General features: G+C 40.9%; 3 protein-coding genes across 18 annotated transcripts; 1 reads left to right on the forward strand and 2 right to left on the reverse strand.

The window, feature by feature from the left end:
* Positions 1 to 6: 6 nt before the first annotated feature.
* LOC100122963 (Scm-like with four mbt domains family member) lies at positions 7 to 6,819 on the reverse strand. Of its 6 annotated transcripts, none has more exons than XM_008216608.3 (8): positions 6,749 to 6,819; positions 4,385 to 4,501; positions 3,007 to 3,422; positions 2,831 to 2,920; positions 2,240 to 2,757; positions 1,293 to 2,158; positions 575 to 1,218; positions 7 to 487 (listed from the first exon to the last, which is right to left on the reverse strand). In XM_008216608.3, exons 2-8 carry the CDS (start codon positions 4,455 to 4,457, stop codon positions 317 to 319), a joined length of 2,778 nt encoding a protein of 925 aa, XP_008214830.1. In that variant the 5' UTR covers positions 4,458 to 4,501; positions 6,749 to 6,819; the 3' UTR covers positions 7 to 316. The 6 variants fall into 6 exon arrangements, with proteins under 6 accessions (XP_008214830.1, XP_031786321.1, XP_032455197.1 ...); XM_031930461.1 differs by lacking the exon at positions 6,749 to 6,819 and adding an exon at positions 6,383 to 6,477; XM_032599306.1 differs by lacking the exon at positions 6,749 to 6,819 and adding an exon at positions 5,922 to 6,041.
* Positions 6,820 to 6,851: 32 nt separating this feature from the next.
* On the forward strand, positions 6,852 to 8,465 carry LOC100122953 (peptide chain release factor 1-like, mitochondrial). Of its 2 annotated transcripts, none has more exons than XM_008216611.3 (3): positions 6,852 to 7,130; positions 7,205 to 7,389; positions 7,457 to 8,465. In XM_008216611.3, the coding sequence occupies exons 1-3, from the start codon at positions 6,973 to 6,975 to the stop codon at positions 8,350 to 8,352; spliced, it is 1,239 nt and encodes a 412-aa protein (XP_008214833.1). In that variant the 5' UTR covers positions 6,852 to 6,972; the 3' UTR covers positions 8,353 to 8,465. The 2 variants fall into 2 exon arrangements, with proteins under 2 accessions (XP_008214833.1, XP_001606563.2); XM_001606513.5 differs by having other exon boundaries at positions 7,208 to 7,389.
* A 223-nt stretch (positions 8,466 to 8,688) lies between these two features.
* On the reverse strand, positions 8,689 to 21,051 carry LOC100122943 (voltage-dependent calcium channel subunit alpha-2/delta-3). Of its 10 annotated transcripts, none has more exons than XM_031930452.2 (20): positions 20,650 to 21,051; positions 19,504 to 19,684; positions 18,872 to 19,444; positions 18,406 to 18,813; positions 18,028 to 18,342; positions 17,567 to 17,623; positions 16,134 to 16,214; positions 15,975 to 16,049; positions 15,787 to 15,891; positions 15,646 to 15,720; positions 15,358 to 15,508; positions 15,211 to 15,277; positions 14,890 to 14,976; positions 14,493 to 14,623; positions 14,240 to 14,363; positions 13,280 to 13,315; positions 11,266 to 11,549; positions 10,859 to 11,178; positions 10,507 to 10,791; positions 8,689 to 10,427 (listed from the first exon to the last, which is right to left on the reverse strand). In XM_031930452.2, exons 1-20 carry the CDS (start codon positions 20,736 to 20,738, stop codon positions 10,029 to 10,031), a joined length of 3,843 nt encoding a protein of 1,280 aa, XP_031786312.1. In that variant the 5' UTR covers positions 20,739 to 21,051; the 3' UTR covers positions 8,689 to 10,028. The 10 variants fall into 10 exon arrangements, with proteins under 10 accessions (XP_031786312.1, XP_031786311.1, XP_031786314.1 ...); XM_031930451.2 differs by having other exon boundaries at positions 15,211 to 15,280; XM_031930454.2 differs by lacking the exon at positions 17,567 to 17,623 and having other exon boundaries at positions 15,211 to 15,280.
* Between the last annotated feature and the right edge of the window lie 32 nt (positions 21,052 to 21,083).

Here is a 21,083-nt window from a genome sequence, read left to right on the forward strand (position 1 = left end):
TTTGTATAAATCGTTTATACAACTTTATTACAAAAGAAAAACGAATCATTACGTACTAATTAAAATATATGATATATGATAGCCTAATGATCGGATGAAACGACATGAAAAAATTGCTTAAAATTACACATAATTGTATCGTACTAACTAACTGAAGTCGCAGTAATAAATTAATTCTAAGCATGATGCGGAAAAATCGTATTTTGTACAGCCGCGAGTAGTATATCCGCTTATATGTACACTTACAGTATAAATCTTCAATTTACATAGGTTAACGTTATCTTGCTCGCGTTGGATATAACGTTTTGGAATATAATTACATTACTCGGTATTGCTCGGGTTCAAGCTCGTTTATGTGCTTCAAAAAGAACGTTACTTTTACCTGCTCTACGTGTCGGCATAATTTCATGGCTGAGCCCATTCGCAGTTTCATGTGCTCAGTGAGAGAAGGCAGGTTCAACAGAAGAAATGCTAAGCCATCGATTTCCTGTAACACAAAGCGAATCAGAAATTTAATACGTTTTTAACATTGCTCATATTATTTCAAGAAATACAAGCGTCTCAAATGTCTTACCTCTTGCCTGACTCTGTACGCTAGATCTTTGCAGTCTGTAGTTTTTCTAAGGTACCTGAAAACGTCGTCAACGGTCCAGAACAACGGATTCGATTCTAATTTTCTAGTTTTAGGCCGTCTCTGCTTCTTTTGCATTCTGATATACTCGGCGTCGGCATCGGAACCCTCAGACTCCACGCTCGTATCCCAATCCCTTTCCCTTTTTCCAGATCTCGTGACGGCATTGTTCTGACTTGATTTCGTTGACTGTATTTTACCCGAAGAACTTCCTGGACTATCGATATTGCTATCCTTACTTTTTCTATCGTTAAAACTACTTCTCGAGTCTTCCGATACGTTGCTGGATGGTAACTCTTGTTTCATGTCATCGGACTTTTCAAACCCTTTTTGTATCATAACGTCGATTTCCGAAAGGGGTCGTCTATCCTCGTACATATCTTCCAGTCCATCGTTAATGTGTTTAGTCAAATCCATGGAAAGAAAGGGCATTCCTTCTTCCTGCTCGAATTCCTCTGCGCGTTCCTTATCCCTGTTAGCCCACCTGCCTCGCCTTCTTTTACGTTTTCCCCAAGGTTTAGGCTTCTGCACCATGATACTCGTGTATCCTTTTGGTTTACCTCTTTTTCCTGTTCCAACAGTGGTAGCTAAACAGACGAAACAAATGATTCAGCGTGACCAAATTGAACAATTTGATTGAAACAAACTTCGAAATACTTACTCATAAATTTGTTCTTTGACGTATTGTGACATCTATCTGGACATTCGTTTTCCGGTACGTGTAAGGGTCCAAAGAGATTGGGACAAACCATCAACTTTTTGCAAATATTTTTACAAAATTCAGCCACCATATCTCCCGATGTGATGATAGCCACACTTGCTCTGTACGTATTATTTTTGTGCTTTGCTTTTAATACTTCTAAATTATAACCAGGCTCTGGTTTGGTATCACACTGTAATACTTTCAAGATCCTGGCACTTCTGTATCCAACGGATACAATCATCGACAGAACTTCTCTCATAACTAGAATCACAGGTCCAGGGCCAACTGCTTTTGGAAGAGTAGCTAATTTACCCTTGGAAATCATTGGTCCGGTAAAGCAACGATAATTAAAATAAATCTTTGGACACCATAAGGAAGAGCGTGGCTCAGATAGTGGAATATCTATAATGCCATTTTTCTTTACAGGTGCAACGGCAGGCTGTACTTTCTTACAAACTTCGACGTAATCTTTTGGAGGTTTCAATGGGTAGTGATTGGATTCACACCATCCAACTGGAAAAATTTGTAAGGAATGCATGTGCACTATGTGCTCGCGTCGATCGTCGCTAGAATTGTCTAATTTTAACCATAGTAAATTGTCTATGATTTTCGTGATGTGTGCTGCACAAATCGCATCTTCGTTTTGAGGATCTACAGCCTCTAATCTCATACCACATTCGAATCCTGCTTCAGCTGCACTTTCCCGCGTAGTGAATAATTTTTCATCAGCAGCAACTGCTTTTGTTGCTTTCAAATAATCTTCCCAGTCAAATTCTTTGTTTGCATCTTCTTTTGAAGGAACCCAGTTTAATGGTGATTCCACGCTGCAATAAGGACAGTAATTACTTACAATTATCAAATAGCCGTCTCAATACATATAAAGTTAAAATAAATATTGTAGTTACCTGAAGCCCTGTTTTTTAGCCCAACCAACTGGAAAGATGTAAGGATGTTCAGCTGTACAGAGCCACGTATTCTTGTCAGTGGTGTTCTGCATATAAGCTTCATCATAATTTTCTACAGGTTTCTCACTATATACGTCAATGTGAACTAAAAAGTAAGTGCTATCAAATACTTTGACAACCGTGGCTGGGCAAAGTTTTGTCCTATCGGAGGGTGAAACTGCTTCCAATTTTTCTCCTAACTTAAAATTATGCAGCGGGTGTTCAACAGAGTTACTAAATAAATTCTCAGGTACTTTAACATCCTTAGGACCGTTTTCTGTAACTTCTTTCCATTCTTCATAAGCATGCGTATCTACTATTGAACTAGGGGGTTCTAAAAACCAGTCAACTGATTCAGCTTTTGAAATAAATCCATACTGATGCAGATGCTCAGATGTACAGAACATCCAAAAATTCTTTGCACTCGATCCTGGTGTATCATACTCCAATAATAATCGTCCTCCAATACTCTCTTTGATCTGTAATTATTTTTAAATCACCATAAGTAAATTATTATTGTTACGTGAGTCAATCATAAATTTTCCAACTTACAGTGGCAACCCACAGTTTGTACGGGTGTCGAACATCACTGACTTCGACTTTCATTCCTTGTTTGATTCTATCCACAATACTGAGTCCATCCTAGGAAAAAACAATATAAAAATGTAAAACTCTGGAATGAGACAACTGGGGCAGTTTATTTCATGATAAACCATTTTTATATTTACCCCACTGAGCATTTCAATAGGAATGGATTTTGCAGTGGTCAAAAACTCTTGGAGTTTTTCAGAGCAGTCCGGAGATCTTTCGAGCACAATACCAGGTGGCTCTAATCTTTTATCATTTTTGACTGACCAACCCAATTCGTGTGCTGCCTCTTTTGTCAAGTTGAACCAGAATTCCAGAGATCTATCGTCACCACCAAAGTAACGAAGTCTCAACAAGGGGCCACATGCCATCACGATCGAAGCTACCCAGTAGACAGATTCTTCGCCATCCTTGGAATCATTCTTTTTAATCGGGACCTCCAAGGACATTCCTATTTCTATGCCATTTTGCAATGTTTCCTCAACATGTGGAAACATAATCTGTGGAACTTCCACAGTTTCTGTGGCATCCAGGTAGTCTTGCCAGAAAAAGCCATCTAAAAGCAGCAATTTTAAAAGCATGTATCTACTTTTTAAAAAAATGCAATTATAATTTGCATACGAATTGAAAAAAAGTAAATATTTTTCAGTATTAGTCAAGTTAGTAATTGATGAATACACAAGTTGACTATAAGTTGGAGTAAAGCGAAAATAATTTTCAATTGGTGCAAACTGTATATGTATGTGGATACAGTAAATCAATAAAGTATGCTCAACGTGACAATAGTGCTTGAATGAGGATTCTCAAGTGTGTTTGCCATCAAACATCATTATATCAGTCAGACACAAACTTTTCTCCAACGAAATTTCCAAAAGAATTATTTACAATCGTAACATCAATAAAACAACAAATAGATTAAAACTTTCTTACAAGCAGTATCAGTATCCATTTTAACGTCCGAAAATTCCAGGCGAAAGTTTTATACATTCAATTGAAAAACGAGCGACAAAACGAGTGGAGTCATCAGAGACAATATACCGCGCAATTACACAAAACTAAACTCTCCGAAAAAGAGCCTTAACGATGCAATCGCGAAACCAGCAACAAAGTTAACAAATATCTTCTCTCCGTCTCTCCCGAATAAAGAAGCACCTGGCGAAGGCCGCGCCGAGTTCCGCAGCACACGAGGCATCAGCCCACTATATAGCACATTAGCAGACAGAAAAGACATCTCGCAGACCGTTGAAGCGGCCATCCTCGTGCATCGCGGCGGCGTTACGTGCTGTCTCTCGCAATTTTCCATTTCGAACACGCTGTACACATATATAAGTTTAATCGAGTCGGCGATAACCCGAAAATGCGTTACGTTGCGAAAATTGTTTAAATAAAATAATTAAAAACCCGATTACAGAATGCGAAAAAAGCCGCGCGATTCGCAGTAAACGCACGCGTCATAGTGTTACAGGCGTATTAGCCTATATAAAGAGTTTTATTTTTAATAAAATACGACTTTCTCACCTCCGTCGACAACTGACGATGCCACTGAAGGTGGTTCGTTCTCCTGCGTCGTCCGAGTGCCCTCCTCCTCCATTGCGTTAATTTTGTTTATCTTGTAACGTGTGTAAGTGGCCCGACCTGAAACAGCAGAAGCGGAGATAGACCTTATTATACGCACATTACGTATATATATACTGCAGTATTACTGCGAGCTTGCGTTTTCGCAACCTTTTGAAAATACTTATGCAAAGTGTAAAATCGATCGATCAACACATCGGCACGGAAAACGCCCACCGCTAAACTATTGTAACTATAATATATGTGTGTATATAATTACGCGTGCGTCGTGAGTGTCACATAGAAAAATGTGTATAAGTACCTAAAAGCAGCTGCTGAAAAGAGTCGGCAAATTATTGTGAAACCGAGGAGGGAGCGTATGAGTGGTATATAGCATCGAGTTTTCAGACTCGGACACTATATAGTTTGTATACTGAGAAAAGCAGTTCGCACTCGCACACGTTCCCCGTATAGCTTCCCGACGACTATAATGTCGCCGTCTCTCACTCTCTCTCTCTCTTTCTCTCCGTGCGGTTGCTGCTTACCTACATAGACGCGCGTGGCGCTTTATCTCTCTCTCTCTCTCTCGCTTGCTCTCGTAATATACATATAGCTATGTACTCGGTTTGTCCCTCTCTTTCTTCGACTCGGCACGCATTTGTGATACTATGTAGCCTGTTTTATTGTACGTAGTTACAATATGCCAATTATTTGCACTTTTAACAGTTATGGATTTTTACGTTTTCAGGCGATTTGTAAGGGTGTTGCACATTGTACTTTGGACCCTTCGAGTACAGCGAGTGTGCTGTGTGCACACTTTTGTGCGGGATGACGTTTGTTATGCTTTTACAGGAGCTGATGCGCGTTTTGATAATATAAACTCTTCGTGGGTACATAACTAGACGTAGTTTTTATTAAGTATAGCCGGTTTAGTTATTTATCATAATCCGAATGCAAATAGACCAATTGACATTATTTTCATCGATATAAAGCGTGCGACTATATAAATACACAACCTATAAGTCGCTCACTGCGCTCTCGAGATTTTAATAACGGTTAAGTACTGCTGCACACGTTGAAACTTCTTACAAACTACGCACAAGTATAGCAACACGAAAAATGTAATTACGAGCAACGTTTGCACTATACGCCAGACACACGTACACACACAAGGCCTGGAATGAATTATCGCACTTGAAAAAAAAAGTACCTCCTCGTTATCTACACGCATATTATAATATACATGTAACGTCGTAAAAATATTATATGTGTGTAACTCACCGAAATCCGCAAAGTTTTCTCTCACTCGTATTCGGTCGATAAACAAAGCATATAAGTAGCCGAAAGGTGTGTATTGTAATACAATAAAATATAATCTATCGGACTCGTCCCGCGAGTAAAAATCGATAATCCGCGCAACTCTAAAAAGGTCAGTCCGCTTACAAGCACACGTACATACGCACGATTTTTCTCATACACCACCTTTATGAGCTATACTTACACTGTTATAACACCACACGCGAGAGAGTCTAACTTCGACGACCGCCGCCTCTCTTTCCTACGAAAGTGAGACAGAGATAGAGAGAGAGAAAAAGAATAAGGCGACGAAAAGGCACATCGGTGTGTGCGGGCTCTCGGGAAAATGCGAAATTACAATATTATATACATCGCATCGCTCGTTGTATATCTGTATGCATCATATCGGCGCTTGGCGTTGCACCGCCGCCTTCACTCTATATAGCTACTACACTGTATGCAGCTGATGCGTTCACAGCTAGAGTTTCTCGAGATAATAGTCGAAAACGTGCTTGTAACAATCTACAAGTATATACACTCACCTTATGCTCTCTTTTACACAAGGATGTAGAGCGAGAGAGAGAGAGAGAGAGAGAGAAGAAACGAAAATTAAAAGCGAGTCTAGTAATATCTAGTATATTGGCATTACTATACTTATATACTTACACAGAGTAAGCAGCAGCAGCTCGTCTCGAGATAAATCCGCGTGCGATTACGTTACACGACACCTCATGCTCCTGTCCCAGCGAAATTGCAACTGACGCCTGGCGGAATCTCACCGATGCGGTTATAAAAAAGCCGAATTGCAACAAGGCCAAATAGGCCGTCAACAACGAGAGCCGCGGAAGAGAGAGATGATTCGCGCGCCTCTACTAATGTACGTATATGCGTGCAAGCCCCGTAAAAAAAGCTTCCCTTTTACTTATATCGTTTAATATCCTACGATTCGATCGACGTTATTACAGTATGTAGCTGTGCGTGACGTGCGATTTTCGTTGTTTCTCGGAATCGTATAGAACTTTACAAACTTACTTTTGCCGATGCTCTTTCCCTCGATGCTGCCAGGCCGCTGTTCTCGGGCTGTCTGCGAATGAAATGCGAGGGAGAGTGTAGTAGCACGTTATGCCGTGTCGTTATGTTGGCAGCGCTCGGCGGTGTAGGTCTTAGCAGACGACTTTTTGCGAGGGCTGAATTGCGTTGTAGGTATATTACACGTGAGATTTTTCGAAGGGCTCGTTTGTCATGAAAGTTCGGAGATGATCAGCGGGATGATGAGTGGGACGATGAAGATGATGAAGACGACGAGTCGATTTTATCACTGTTGGAGGAGTCTCGAGAGGAGAAACGCCGGGTTTGCGTACGGCTGCTCTAACCTTAAAATAGGCTCTCGATTATTATTGCAAAGTGTAAACAGGTAGGATGGTTGGTAGCTTGTTTTGGGAAATAGTTTTGCCGTGTGTTATGGTATTTAAATTTTCATTATTTCAGTAGGTTTACGTCTGATGTTTCTATATCGGAGGCCGATGTCAGCAAGTTTGTGAAGAATCTTCTCGATGCTCATGGTAGGGGGAGGAAAACAGAGTTCGATGACACTCTGCAGCAGTTTACGGTCAAGACACTGATAGACGAGAGGACAAAGATATATGAAAACATCAAAAACCTGGCTGAACTGGGTAAGTAGCTTTGCGATGTATGTTTGAATGAAATTATGAATGGAAGGTGACAATGTAAAATTTCTAGTGGAGGAAGATAAGGATATGAAGAAACTAGCGGAAGAGGAAAAACTGTCCAACGAAGCAAGATTGAAAGAAATAGACAATGAACTGTTCAGTGCTCTAGCGCAGAGTCTGAGTGGGGATAATTTTGATGAAATTATTTTGGAAATTACTGCTGGAGTTGGAGGCCAGGAAGCGATGCTTTTTGTCAAAAATCTCTTAGAGATGTACATTAAACATCTATCCTACTTGGGATACAGTTACGATATTATAGAAATGGACGAATCTCCCCAAGGAGGATGCAGACATGCCAGTATTATGATCTCTGGCAAAGAATCATTTGAAAAGTTACGTCATGAGGCTGGAGTGCACAGAGTTCAGCGAGTTCCTGCCACTGAAAAGTCTGGAAGAATTCATACGAGTGTTGTTTCGGTAGGTGTTTTGCCTCAACCTAATGATATCCAAGTGGAGATACATGCCAAAGATTTGAGGATAGATACCATGAGAGCTTCTGGTGCTGGGGGTCAGCACGTTAACACCACCAATTCCGCTGTCAGAGTTACTCATTTGCCAACTGGAATGTCGGTGGAATGTCAGACGGACAGGTCGCAAATAAGAAACCGTGAATTAGCAATGGCCAAATTGAGAGCCAAAATGTACGAGCAGAAGCTGGCCAGACAGTTGAGGAGTGCTTCGGAAATGCGTAAGCAACAGATGGGCATGGGTGAGAGGCATGAGAAAATTAGAACCTACAATTTCAACCAAGACAGAGTGACTGATCACAGGCTCTCCAATGGTACGCTGCACAATTTGAAAGGCTTTCTAGAGGGTGGCATGGCTTTGGACGGTCTTCACGAGAGGCTCAGCAAAGACATGCAGCACAAGCTGCTGATGGAGGTTTTAGATAGCGTGAAAAGATGATCAGCTTTGTTAAATCATACAACGCATGCCCAAGTAAGTAATGTTTATTTGTAAAAAGGAATGTATATATAATTTTTATAACATATTAATAAACGAGAAATTAGAATATGCTCGATGAGTGGTATATTCATTTTTGGACTTTCACAGTTGCGTTTTTTGTTAAAATTCACATGATACTCGTAACTCTTTCTTCTCATTCTCTCGAACTTTGGCATATGCGCAAATAGTAAAATACCGACGTCACACGCAACACACACACGAATCATATGCTCTCGCACTGATATATTATATCCATATTCATATATGTATAACGATCGTGAATCAAAGAAAAAGGCGAAGAGTTCAATGTTTTATTTGAAAAACATACACAACAAGATCTGGTTTAACCGCGTGACCAAAGGCACACAATCTTACATACTTTGGTATATATATATATATAATATCATCATTATTTATATATTACAGTAATTTACAAAAATCAATTATAGTTAATAGTCTCTATAAATAGTAAATTACATATCTTATAATTCGATTAATGTACAAAGCGCGAACGTACGAATGTAACAGTAGTAGTTAATTAGTAGTAAATAGCAGTGTGGTTTTTCTCTTTTTTTATATATACGACTGTTCTCCTATTGTAGACATCCTCGACTGCTCCACATATGTACCTTCGCATTTGTTCGATCGCAGATCGCACTTATTATTAATAAATTCGTTTCCTCGGTAGAAAGGTATTCAATGATCTTACGTAGCAAAACACTGCAATTCATGTATATGTTGTGTAGCTTCACTTTTGTCTCTCGTTCGTCGATCTTTCATGGTAGTATGTGTGGTTACTTTTTCCGTTGGGAAGAAGAAATAAGGATCGAGTTCCGCAGGAAAACACTGCGTCGAGTCGCACTGGCAATGACAATGGCCGGAGACAGCGGTGCATATAGCGAATTGTAATTTCAATGTAATGTTAATTTTTTTTTCATTACGTTTTTAACAACGAAGATCAACGCTTATAGAGAGCAGTCTCTAAGCTGTGCCCTTTGCTCTGTTTTTTCGTTCTGGGTATTCGAAAGTATACAGTCGAGATCGATTGAGGAGAAATAAACTTGTGATAGGAGCTTATAACTGTATCGTACAAGATGAAGTTCAGGCTACACCCTTTAGTCGCAGAATATTATCGAGTGCTGTATAGTTGAAAGCGAAACGAGGAAAAAAAATCACTACATCTACGTGTACAAGTATACATGGATGCAAATATTTGTAAATTTAATAACTGTATACGTATGTATTGAATTATACTCGCTGATCGCGTCCTCTCACTTACAACGATATATCAGAAAGAAATATCCGACAGTCTTGATAAGTTTCTTGCGAGAAACCAATAAAAATATATCCGATATATGATATAACAAAATCGTTTAACTGTCATTCTATATGCGTCTATGTTCGTTGCTTCGAATGTGTATGTGTGTACCGTATAATATGTATAATAGTTTGACTTTGGCTCGTTAAAAGGTCAACTTCGGCTCTCACCACTCTTAACAGATTCTCGCGCACACATCACATCAGTAGATAATTCTCACTTTATCTTGCACGTAAACGGACGCCGGCGTCCTGGAGGTACAACAGCAGCAGCATCATCATCATCGCACTCGATTAAATTACACAACAACAAGCGTCCCTCAGTGGCCAGTGACGCCGAGGACGATGGCCAAGGCAACGAGCCCGACTAGCCTTAGGTCCAGCCTCGAACCAGTCGCGGCTCGGCCGCACAGGTCCTTGATCTCGCTCTCCTTCGGATGGTTGCGGATGCAGGTTTGAGGCCTGCGTCTCGGCAGGTTTTGCGACGTCTTCTGGCAGGCTAGCGAGCTGTTCTGGGTGTAGGCGAGTTCCTGCGGATCCGTCGACATCTTGAACAGGACGTTCTGGCAGCCTTGCGTGTCGATCATCAGCAGGATCATGTTCGTCGAGTTGACCGGTTGAACGATGTACTTGAGGTGGTCGCAACCTGTTATTCCTGTGTTCGGGTCGTCGTGAACCGCGTTCGCTTCCGTGACGCCGCGCAGCAGGTATAGGTCGACCTGGAACCACGTGATTAAGGTTGTGGATGGTGGGTTCGAACCCGCTACCTCAGGGTCTTTAATATACTACAATACGCACCTTTTGATCGCAGGGTTCAGGTCTGGTCCTTTTGATTCGAATCAGGTTGTCGTAGATGCCGTCGTCTTTGATCTCGGCGGCAGGTTTGTTGACGTTGTCGTTCATGGACTCGGGTTCGATGGGAGGTTCCTCGGCTATCGTCACCTTGTCCAGTTCGATCTCCACGTCGTCGTTGGGGTACGCCACGGCTTCCGCGTAGTCGTAACTCCAGAATCCAGCCTTAGCTAGGCTGAAGGCCATTTGACCGTAGAGCCAGGACGCCGCCATCGCTACGGTCTTCAGAGGCTGTAAAAAAAGAAGTTGAATCGAACCCAAGTCCCTTGGTTCGCGTACAAGGGAAAATTTTACCGACCGTCAGTAAGATATTGCCATCGTTGCTCTCCTGGGTGTCCCTGAAGCATACCGCCTGGTAGTCGAAGACGGTGATCTTCTCGAAGACATTGTGCTCGACGAGGCTGCTCATAACGAGGCCGTTCACGTCGCCGAGGAAGCGGCCAGCTTTCGAGGCCTCCTTGGCCGCTATTATGTAGGCGTGATTGTCGACAAGGAAGCAGTCTGTGTTTGTGTTGTTGGCGCAGGGCAACGTGTTGTTCTGGAAGAAACCCTGCAGGGCCGTGTGGGTCATCTGGAAGCCGACCACTGCCGCCGGCGCCTTTATCGAATCGTCGTTACCTGCGTTTCATCAACAATAACAAAGTGAACAGTGAATCTTCGATCTCAACCTAAGGTCTCTTTTGTCGTTCGAAAAACTCGACTAACCAACGAAAATGGCACTGCTGACGGTTACGAGGGTAGAGTTGGTAGCACCATCCTCGTCGATCGGTATCGAGAACACGAGGCTCTCGGGCTGAACGTAGTACTGTTCGACCGCCCGCTTGTACCAAATCTCGTCGATGGCGCGTGGATGCATTTTGCTGAAGTGGTCGGGTGGAGGTTCGCTGGGTGTCTTCTTCTCGTCGTCCGGGAAGTCCCGCCACCTCATGAGTCCACTGCGCGTCGCCACGAAGGACAGGGTGTGGCCGAATCGCCGATACAAATCCTCACTACCAAAACCGTACACGTGAGTTCGTGCTTCTAGGGAAGCTTATCGATTGTTATTATGTTTTTTTTTTACTCTTTTTCTTTTAAATATATAATAGAGGGCAAGATATCACTCGGTGGCAAGCGCTATATACATATATAGCTTAACGGATTTGTGCGTATACGAGAACGAAACTTGAGCATCGATTTTTCAAGGGACACACCTTTTGGTGTGTGACGCATGGAAAAATGTTCGCCATATCCCATCAATGGCTTTCAGAATCGCTAGCGTATACGCTTTGCTATAATTACACTGATGTTACATACTTTCAAGCCTTTTTGGGAATATCTTGCATTACCACTCTTTTTTGTGAAATATATATAATTTTGACAAATGCATAGATATATATAGACAAAAGTATACAGATATATAGGCTCACAAAATCACTTGTGTATGGAAGTTCTGAGAAACTAGCGCTTATATTCGTATGTGGATCTGGCTTTTTACTTTGCTCATTTTTCGACCAACAAACGAAAACAAATTGCTCTTTTGGATTGAAATTATACTTACGTTGCTCGATTTTTGTTCGCGTATAGTTAAATTTAAGGTCTTTTTAGGCTAGATAATTGTTATCTTCATGCAGGGCAAGAATTTAAATTTTATCAAAAATATATTATAGGCAACTATACTCGACAGTCCCGAACACATGTGGTTTCAGTAGTATGAGTCCGGGATGTCTGACTAGTAGCTATGATACCCTACTTTATTATGTATTATGTGCTTATATGTCATCATTTTCGTTTGTTAGAAACGTAAGCTGACGATAATATATTACAAGGATCGGACAATTTCTCAGATCTTTCTATTCTGCTGTCATAATTATAGACCACCTTTCTTCAGTCCACATACCTTTACACATCTCTGTACTGTTCTTGTACACGAAAAACTACAAAAAATTTCGTTAAAAAGAAAACCATAAACATAATGCACGACACATATACAATATATATATATATATATATATATATATATATATATATCGTTGCTAATTCCCAATTGTACACTTTTTGAAAAATCATATGTCGAAAATGTAATTTTGAAAAAAAAAAAAGAAACAAACTCTCAAGTATCCACATCGAAACCATAAAAGTATATGGAAAGTCAACCATCAAAAAATATTTATCAATTTTATAATGATAATAATAATGATAATAATATGTGAATCTGAAAAAATCGAGAGATAAAACAAAATCGCAGACGACAGAAAAAAGCTTCTCAAAAAATATATGTAATATATAATAATATATATATAGGTTTCAGTATATATCGAGAACAGAGAGAAGTTCAGCTCCACAGATTTTTTCACAACATTCTCCGTTCTGGTATCAAAAATCTGAAAACTCGCAAAAAAGGTGCTGTGCATATCGTGCCGTAGAGTAACAGTATAGAGTATAGAATAAGAGAGAAGAATTATTATACAGTACAGGTATACAGTAGGTATATATAGTAATTACAAACGAATAAACAGCAGAAAGTAAAATGGCAGTCAAGACAGTATATATATATAACGATATAGAAGGGAGGTTCAAAAACAAAAAATATACATATTCATATGCAATATCGAGTGACAGTCAAAATGGCAAGACGAGAGAGGCACGCGACTGATCAAGTCATTTACTTATATATTTTAAGACTATATATATAATAAATATATATAAAAAAAATGTAAGGTGCGATCTGATGAAACGTTACCTGGTCAGAAGATTCATCAGCCTAGCTAAAGCAGCTCTGCATGTCGTCAAAGTTGTAAGTATTATTAGTAAAAAGGAATAGGTGCGTGTCGTCGATAAATAAATCAATATAAACAATAAATGTGTACGAGAACGAATGAGTAGTAGTTCGTTGTCAGAAAACAATGAGAGAAAAATATAGATAGAGAGTGTCGTCGTCGCGTGATTTTACAAGTGCATTATATAAAGAATATAATATAAGTGTTAACGAAATATGGTGCGAGCGTGCAAACTCTTTTTGGTGCGCTTACGTGTAATACATATATATATATATAATAATAATAATAAGTGATATATTATATTCGACAGACATTCGTGTTGTTAATATACAAAACAGACAAAGACAAAACAGACTTCTCTGCTCGTTGCATCTTGAAGAATATTATCAATCAAAAGCTATATATGTGTATGCAATCTCTGGCTCTCGACACTTATTGTCTCGAGCTGCTAAATAAGTAGACAGATATAAGTATATGTGATGAAAGGAAAAAAGAAAAGTGAAAGACTATACTCTCGTGTATACTACAGCTGAAAGACTATATGCATGAGTGTAATCGACGGTATATTATACTATTACAGAAATCCATAATAACGATTCCCACAGCTACGATATTTATAATTACGATAAACGAACTCGCTCTAAGCACAGAAGGGAAGAAGCTTGCTCAATTTTATTTTTCAAGTTGCACGAGTGATTATCGCTGAAGCAGAGACAGAATTTCCGGTGTGTTGGAGATTGTCAATCCTCGCTGACACTCGCCGCTGACACTCGTGTGCGTGTATGTGGAATATTTATAAATATATAGAAGGTGTGCTCTTAATAATATTGTGCTGTTTAGATCTAAATTTGGTGTGTGGAAATTAATCGTTTTATATAAACTCGAACTTAATAATAGAAGGAGAAAAAATTTGAGTTGCGTACCCACTGTCGCTGGAAAGAGGTTCATCGAACCTCTTTGTCACTATCGCGTCGTAGACCAAACTCAGTATGAGATCTCTGTCGCAGTAGCGGGAATCCGTGTTCTCCTCGGTTTTCTTGCCCGACACTGAAACGGAACGATTGTGAGCACAACGATGCTATAAAATTGAAAAATGATTATTCACGTGATAATTCATATGATTTTCACGTATGAAAGAATCTCACGTGAACTATCGGAATGATAAAAAAAACTCACGAGTCTGCTCGTTGCGAGACTGCTCCGAAGGCATCGTGCCCCACTTCCAGAGCGGCTGGTTGATCTTTCTCAAAAAGTGCCTCAACTCTTCCTCCGGTGTCGCGAAACTGTACGCGTTCTCGAAATGGTACCTGGAAAGGAATTCTCTGCTTTTTTATTCGTCTTGAACTTAGTACGACAAGGAGAACGTAATTTTGTTTTTATTAGTTTTTAAATGTGCGAGAAAAGAGTATTGTTGTCGATGTATGCAAGAACGATCAGAGAATCAAAGAATCCAAGTATAAACTGTACGAAAAATTGTAAAAAAAAATCAATATTACAAGCATTATTGTATATACGGCTCGGTAAAAAAAATAATGTTTGTATTAATGAGAATGAAAAATTTTTGTGTTGTTACGGGTTTCTCAGTGACGTCTTGTAGTGTTTGTTTATGGAGTGTTTGAGTTGTTTCTTCCGTAATTTGTGTGCACTCTTGTGGGGTGATCTGGAAAAAACGTTGTTTTTCTTCCTATTCTAATACTTATATCCAATTTGTTAGAGACAGAAAGAAAAAAAAAATAAACAAAATTTACAAAGCCAATCGTGAAATTTACCTCTCTACTATTACATTTACGCAATATTCACAACGAAACGAGATCGAAATAAAACGAAAATCAGTGAAATACAAATGCCAATATGAGACTGTTATAAATTCTAAATTAACGATAACGAGACTCACTTGCAGTACAACCAGTCCGGATGAATTCGCCAGTTATTGCCTTCGAAGTATTTTACCGCTTGAATGCCTGCTGCAAATTCATCCATTCATATGTCAAGTTTTTTATAAAGTCTATCCTTACCTCGTTGTATGGATTATGACAATTACCGTCTAAGTTTAACCGTCGTGGGTCCTTCTTCGTTTGCACGTGATAGGTCGATACTTGATTATTGAACAAGGGCAAACTCACGACCACCGTGAACGGTGTATTCTTTATCGGAGCTGAGTCGTATTTCCTCTTCATTCTACCGACGCGTTTCTGAGATTTGCAAAATAAAGTGTTTTAGTATAATTTTTAAAATTGTCATGCCTTATTTTAAGGGTCCCCAAAATTATCAACCATAAGTCGGTAAAACAGGTTTGGGGCCCCTTCAAAAATTCCATAAAAGAACTGACCATGTTTTCGTAATGATACTTGGTGAGCATGTGAGCGTCGCTGTGGGCGCTCTGATTGACTACGGTCTCTCGGAACTGAAAAGAATTGAGTACATTGATGGATTTTTTTTTCAAAGCAACGAATCTCGAATCATTAATTACCTTCAATAGCAATTCGTCGAATTCCCGGGAAACCTCGTCGCCTTCCATCAATTCGACCTCTGCCATATCGACACTATTGTAGGCGGGCTTCAAAATCCCTTGAAACTATACAAAGAGCATCATATAATGAGAAACTGAAATGCCAACGCTGTACAAAAATACACCGACCGGATTTAGCCTAAACCTACCACAGGTCGCAAGTCCGGATGGGTAAGAATGTAGCCGTTGTTGGTAACGATAAAAGCGTAGCCGTGGACCCCAAGCTGCAATGAACGAAAACATTGATCTTAATTTAGAGTGAAAAGTATAATTTCGTTGATTTTTTACGTTTGAATCAGGATCATTACCACGTGGGGCATCATCAGCTGCTTGATGTCGTCGACTGGGATGTCGGTACCGGCGACGCCGAGCAGATTAGCTATCCTCGTCTGCAAAATTCAAAATTCATAGCTGAATATAAACAAGTTTTTCTTCGATTGCGGGCTGTCCAATCATATAGGCGACGATTACGTCCCCTTATACATTGACAACTCGCATGACCAGAAGCATGTAACTACTGTATATTCAAATGTGTCTTTCCTTTAAGAAAAATAATGATAAATAAACAAAGAAACGCTAGATTTAATAATAATAAATCGTTCTAATGATAAACCACACACTTCTAGTATATAATCAACGAATAATAAGTAATATATGTATAGCTATATTGCAATTGCAGCAATGTACGTTTTGTTTAATAATGACGTCCACTTGGGACGCCTGTTTATTTATAATATTTATAATATGTATATATACGATCAACTATGGTAAAACTCACTACAACAATATATAAATCATAAGTATAGTGTATAAGACAAAGTTTTTTATCAAATATATACGGTCACTAGCCTAAGAAATTTGTTATCTAAACCACAAGGAGTATAGCGTATAATATTCTCTTTTTCAATTCACAAACCATCACTAATTTATAATTTACTCTTGGGATAAAAAAAATACTTGTAAAAAAAATCTATCAAATTTGTAATAATTTGTGAATTGACGCTATTGTTTTAATCGTACACTACTTTCATCTAAAAATTATCTTAGCAATCAAAACTATATGCGTATAATACGTATAATGTACGATCAGTCGAGTGGCACTTTTTGTAATTCATCATAATAATTTATCAAAAACATTAAGAATCAGATAAACTGTGAAAAAAAAATGTATAACACACGAGATCATCAATGTAAAAAAACCACTGCAACATCGTCTACTAGTATCGTATCGACCGTATATTAATAATAGGTGAAAAAGTCGTTACGAGGATCGACAATCGTCGCATTGACAACAACAATCCAACGGGAAAATGGGACCTTTTCATTATTATTTCTACTCATAATAACTTCGGGGATTGACTAATATTCTCATATCCTAAAAATTATCCGACCTAAAGTTCTCTCAACTAAACTCCAATAATTTTACTAAGATATATCTATATATATATATATTATATATGTATAAGAATAATTAAAATATATAGAAATAGATGAGCGTGGACCTAAAATATTACTACGCTATTCTTCAGTTCGCATTTTTTATACACACTCTAAAGATACAAACAAGAAAACAGTAGTTCTAAGCTAAAAAAATGCGAGGAGAAGTAGCTAGTCTGTATGTTTATATGTATATATATATATATACGAGCATAAATAAGGGCAAAGATGATACAGGGGTACTATATGCATCGAAATCAACTTGTTGCTTTTGCTTTTGTTTGTTTTTTTTCAAGCTGCCAACCTCTCTCGTCTGTGTAACCCAGTAGGCGTTTTTCACCAGCACCTGCTCTGTGATGTTCTGCGGACAAATAGGGACTTGAGACAATCCACATCTCGTATCGTCGTTACATAGCTCGTTTCTTTTTCGTAATGAATGTTTCATATGCTTATTCTTTATTTATGCGGTGGATCGTATATAGTTTAAGAATGATAATGAAGCATGCAAATGAGCGTTAAATTTCTCACATTTCCGCAGCTGACGCTTCGAATATCAAGTTATATACTGATGATTTCTAATTTGCACGTAGACACTCACATAGAGGTACAGAAATACACAAAATCGATAACAGACATAATTGTATATAGAGTCGATTTTCCAATTTTTAAAAATACGCGGTTCTCGTTGAAGCAGTATCGAACGAATCTTTTATACGCGATAAATTTTCCCGACGTTCCGAGAATAGAGCAAGAAAATCGACTTACCGCGTTCTCGCGTCGATCAAAGACCGGCATACTGACCGACGTCATCAGTCTGTATTTGTACATTTCACCAGCTAGATTAGGGTGTTTCCTGCTCCGCTTGACGTACTGGGCTAGCTCCTGCTCGAGGTACTGGAATTTCTTGTTCCTGCGATAGATCCAGTATCGCTCCTTCTGATCGTAACGTTCCTTCTTGTCCCAGAGCCAGTCGGTGATCTTGGGATCGGCTATGTCCGCGTAGACCGGTGTCCAGATGGTCGGGTGGACCGTCAGGTTGAGGACCAGAGGTCTGGCCATCACCGCGATGTAGTTCAGTACCTGAAGATTCGTGTCGTTTGAGCGGTTGATCAGAGTGAAATTACGTCACGAAGATCACGTCACCTGCTCGCGAACTTCGGCTAGAGTGGACAGATGCACGAAGTAGCCACGATTGGCGCAGGCCATCCACCTGGAGTCCCTGACGTCGGCCACTTCTCGACCGATGAGATAAGTGAATATCCTCACTGGCATGTCTGCCTGATCCGGATTATCGGGATTGCTGGCCCAGTTGTAGCGCTGGAAGATCTCCTTGTAGTTGTCGGGTACACCGTCGGTGACGAGCATTATCGCCTGGTTACAGCAGGCACCTCGGCGCATCTCCCGGAACTCCTCGAGCAGCTCGAAGGCGTAGGTCAGGATCATGGAGAAGTTGGCGATTCGCTCGGTGTTCATCTCGGAGATGCCGTTCTTCAGCTCGCGGATGTTGGCCAGGTTCGCCTGGACCAGAGTGTCGCCGAAGCATGGCACCGCCTGAGAAAAATTCATGGTATTATATTTTGACAACGGATGTCCAAAGAGACAAGCTTACCAGCTCGGTGACGTTGGAGAACTTGACGATGTTGACGTAGTCGTTGTTGCCAAGCGTGTCGAGGATGTTGTTCACCACGTGCCTGGCGATCTCCTTCCTCATACCGGTCATACTGCCAGAAGTGTCAACCAAAATTAGAACATCCTTGGGGCTTGTCGCCGCCTCGATGTACCAGCTCCTGGTCCGGCAATCGAAGAGATCCGGATCGTGTGGGTCGCTGCCGTTCGGCTTCCAGTTGATCGCCGGGTACTGTCTCATAAACCCCGTCGAGCTGCCAAAGTACTGCCACGACAACGATGGGTCCTGAAGGTAGTTGTTCTTGAAGGTGTTGTCGAGCTCCTCGGACCACCTGATGGCCCTCAGCACCTCCTTGGCCCGACCGTAGACAGTCGTGGGTACGTGTACCGCGGAGAAGTTGAGGTTGACGTCACCGCCAAAGTGCTCGCTCAAGCTCGTGTTGAAGTGCGTGTAGTTCTTGGCGTCGCGGTAGAAGTACTTGTCGTCCGGAGGCTCCGGTGGTGCTTCCGACGTCGAGGCCGTCAACGCCGACGACTCGGCCACGTCCATCACGCGCTGGAATCGGATTCGAATTTATTATCTTATATACTATTAGAAATGCAAGATGTACCGACCTTTATGGCGTCGACTTTCGAGTTCATCATCCCCTCGATGTTCTGGGCTATCTGGGCGACGAGTTTGATGCCCACGATGGGGCTGATCTCGACGTCGGAGTACTGCAACTTGTCGACGTTCGTCACGACCCTCGCGAAATGCGTCATCTCGTAGCTCATCTTGTCGCACCATGACCTGACGCTGCGTTTTCGAAGAAAATTTTTAAAAATTTTTTATTAAGCTTCGTAAATAACAATAAAACACCAGTTCCTCTATTTTCCGTCGTAAAGCGCGAAAATCCATACAACCGTCAGCTCTCCCCGACGACGCTCGTAAAAGTTTCTATAAATACAGAATTTTCCAGCCGCGCGAGGAGGCGGTTTGGAAAAAGCGTCGCGTGCGTTTATCGAGATGTGCATTGCCGCGACGGAAAGTGGAACGTATAGAGGCTGCACAGAAGCGTTTATTCTCACTTCTAGACAATAGCTTTCTCGCGACGTCGAGGCTAATGAAGTCGTTTCAATGGACTATATATATACTGCAGGGGCCGTTTATGCGCTTTTTATATATACGAGCTACTTTTATACGCTCGTTCGGTGTGTTTGTCGAGAGGAGGTTGACAGCGATGTGGAAAGGAATTAAAAATTCAGATTCATCGTTTATTCGAAATTCAACGAGTAACGACCGAGCGATGCAAGCCGAGGATATCCTTGCGCTGCTGCACGCGATAGTCCCGGTAACATAAAGACCTACATTCAAGACATACATGTCCCATAATCGATTCCTGCGTATGTTCTCTCCCTTCAGCGCGAAGCTACCCCTCCGACATGTGTATATCCCACGGTTAAGCTTCTATTCTTCCTCATTTTTTTTTTTTTTTTTCGGAAAATTCCTCAGCAGGACAGGAATTTAATTAAACGACGGACGATCCCAATCGAGCAGAAGTATAACGGAGGCTTTTATCGAAAATCAATTTTCGATTCGCAGCCCTGTATAACACATCAGCGAACGATTGATCGGTCGTCGTCGCACAGGCTATCGCGTGTGTTGGTCGTTTCGAGAAATAATACAAGGAAGAGATTCCGGTATCGCTGACGCAAAATGTCGTCGTCGTCGGATCGATGAAGAAATACAGAAAAAGCCTGAGCGATGAAAGAAGCACTTACGTCTTGACGTCGATTACTGGATTATCGGGCTGGGCCAGGCTGGTAGTCCCAGCGAGTATCAGCCAGAGCCAGAGCTTTGCGGACCTCATGACCGACGATTGTCTCTTCCGTAGCGCACTTGATCCTTCGGCCGTCGAGTCCTGAACTACCGACTACAACCACTGGGATCATCCAGATCCAACTGGCCCGAAACGAGCCTCCATTTACTAGACACAGACACACGCGCGAGCTTCTCTCAACTCTCGTCTCCTTCAAAACTTCTCGTCCTCGCGGAGCTTTTTAGATTATACACACACGTAGGTAGGAAAACTCACTGCTGCTGCTGCTGCTGCTGCTGCTGCTGCTGCTTTATTGATCAGTGCGCGAGCGACGTGCTTCTGGACGGCGTCGTGTGTGTAGGCTATAATGCCGTCCTCGGCGTTGTATAGTCGCGC

The sequence above is a fragment of the Nasonia vitripennis genome, chromosome 4 (assembly GCF_009193385.2).
Source record: "Nasonia vitripennis strain AsymCx chromosome 4, Nvit_psr_1.1, whole genome shotgun sequence".
Taxonomy (NCBI): Eukaryota; Metazoa; Arthropoda; class Insecta; order Hymenoptera; family Pteromalidae; genus Nasonia; species Nasonia vitripennis.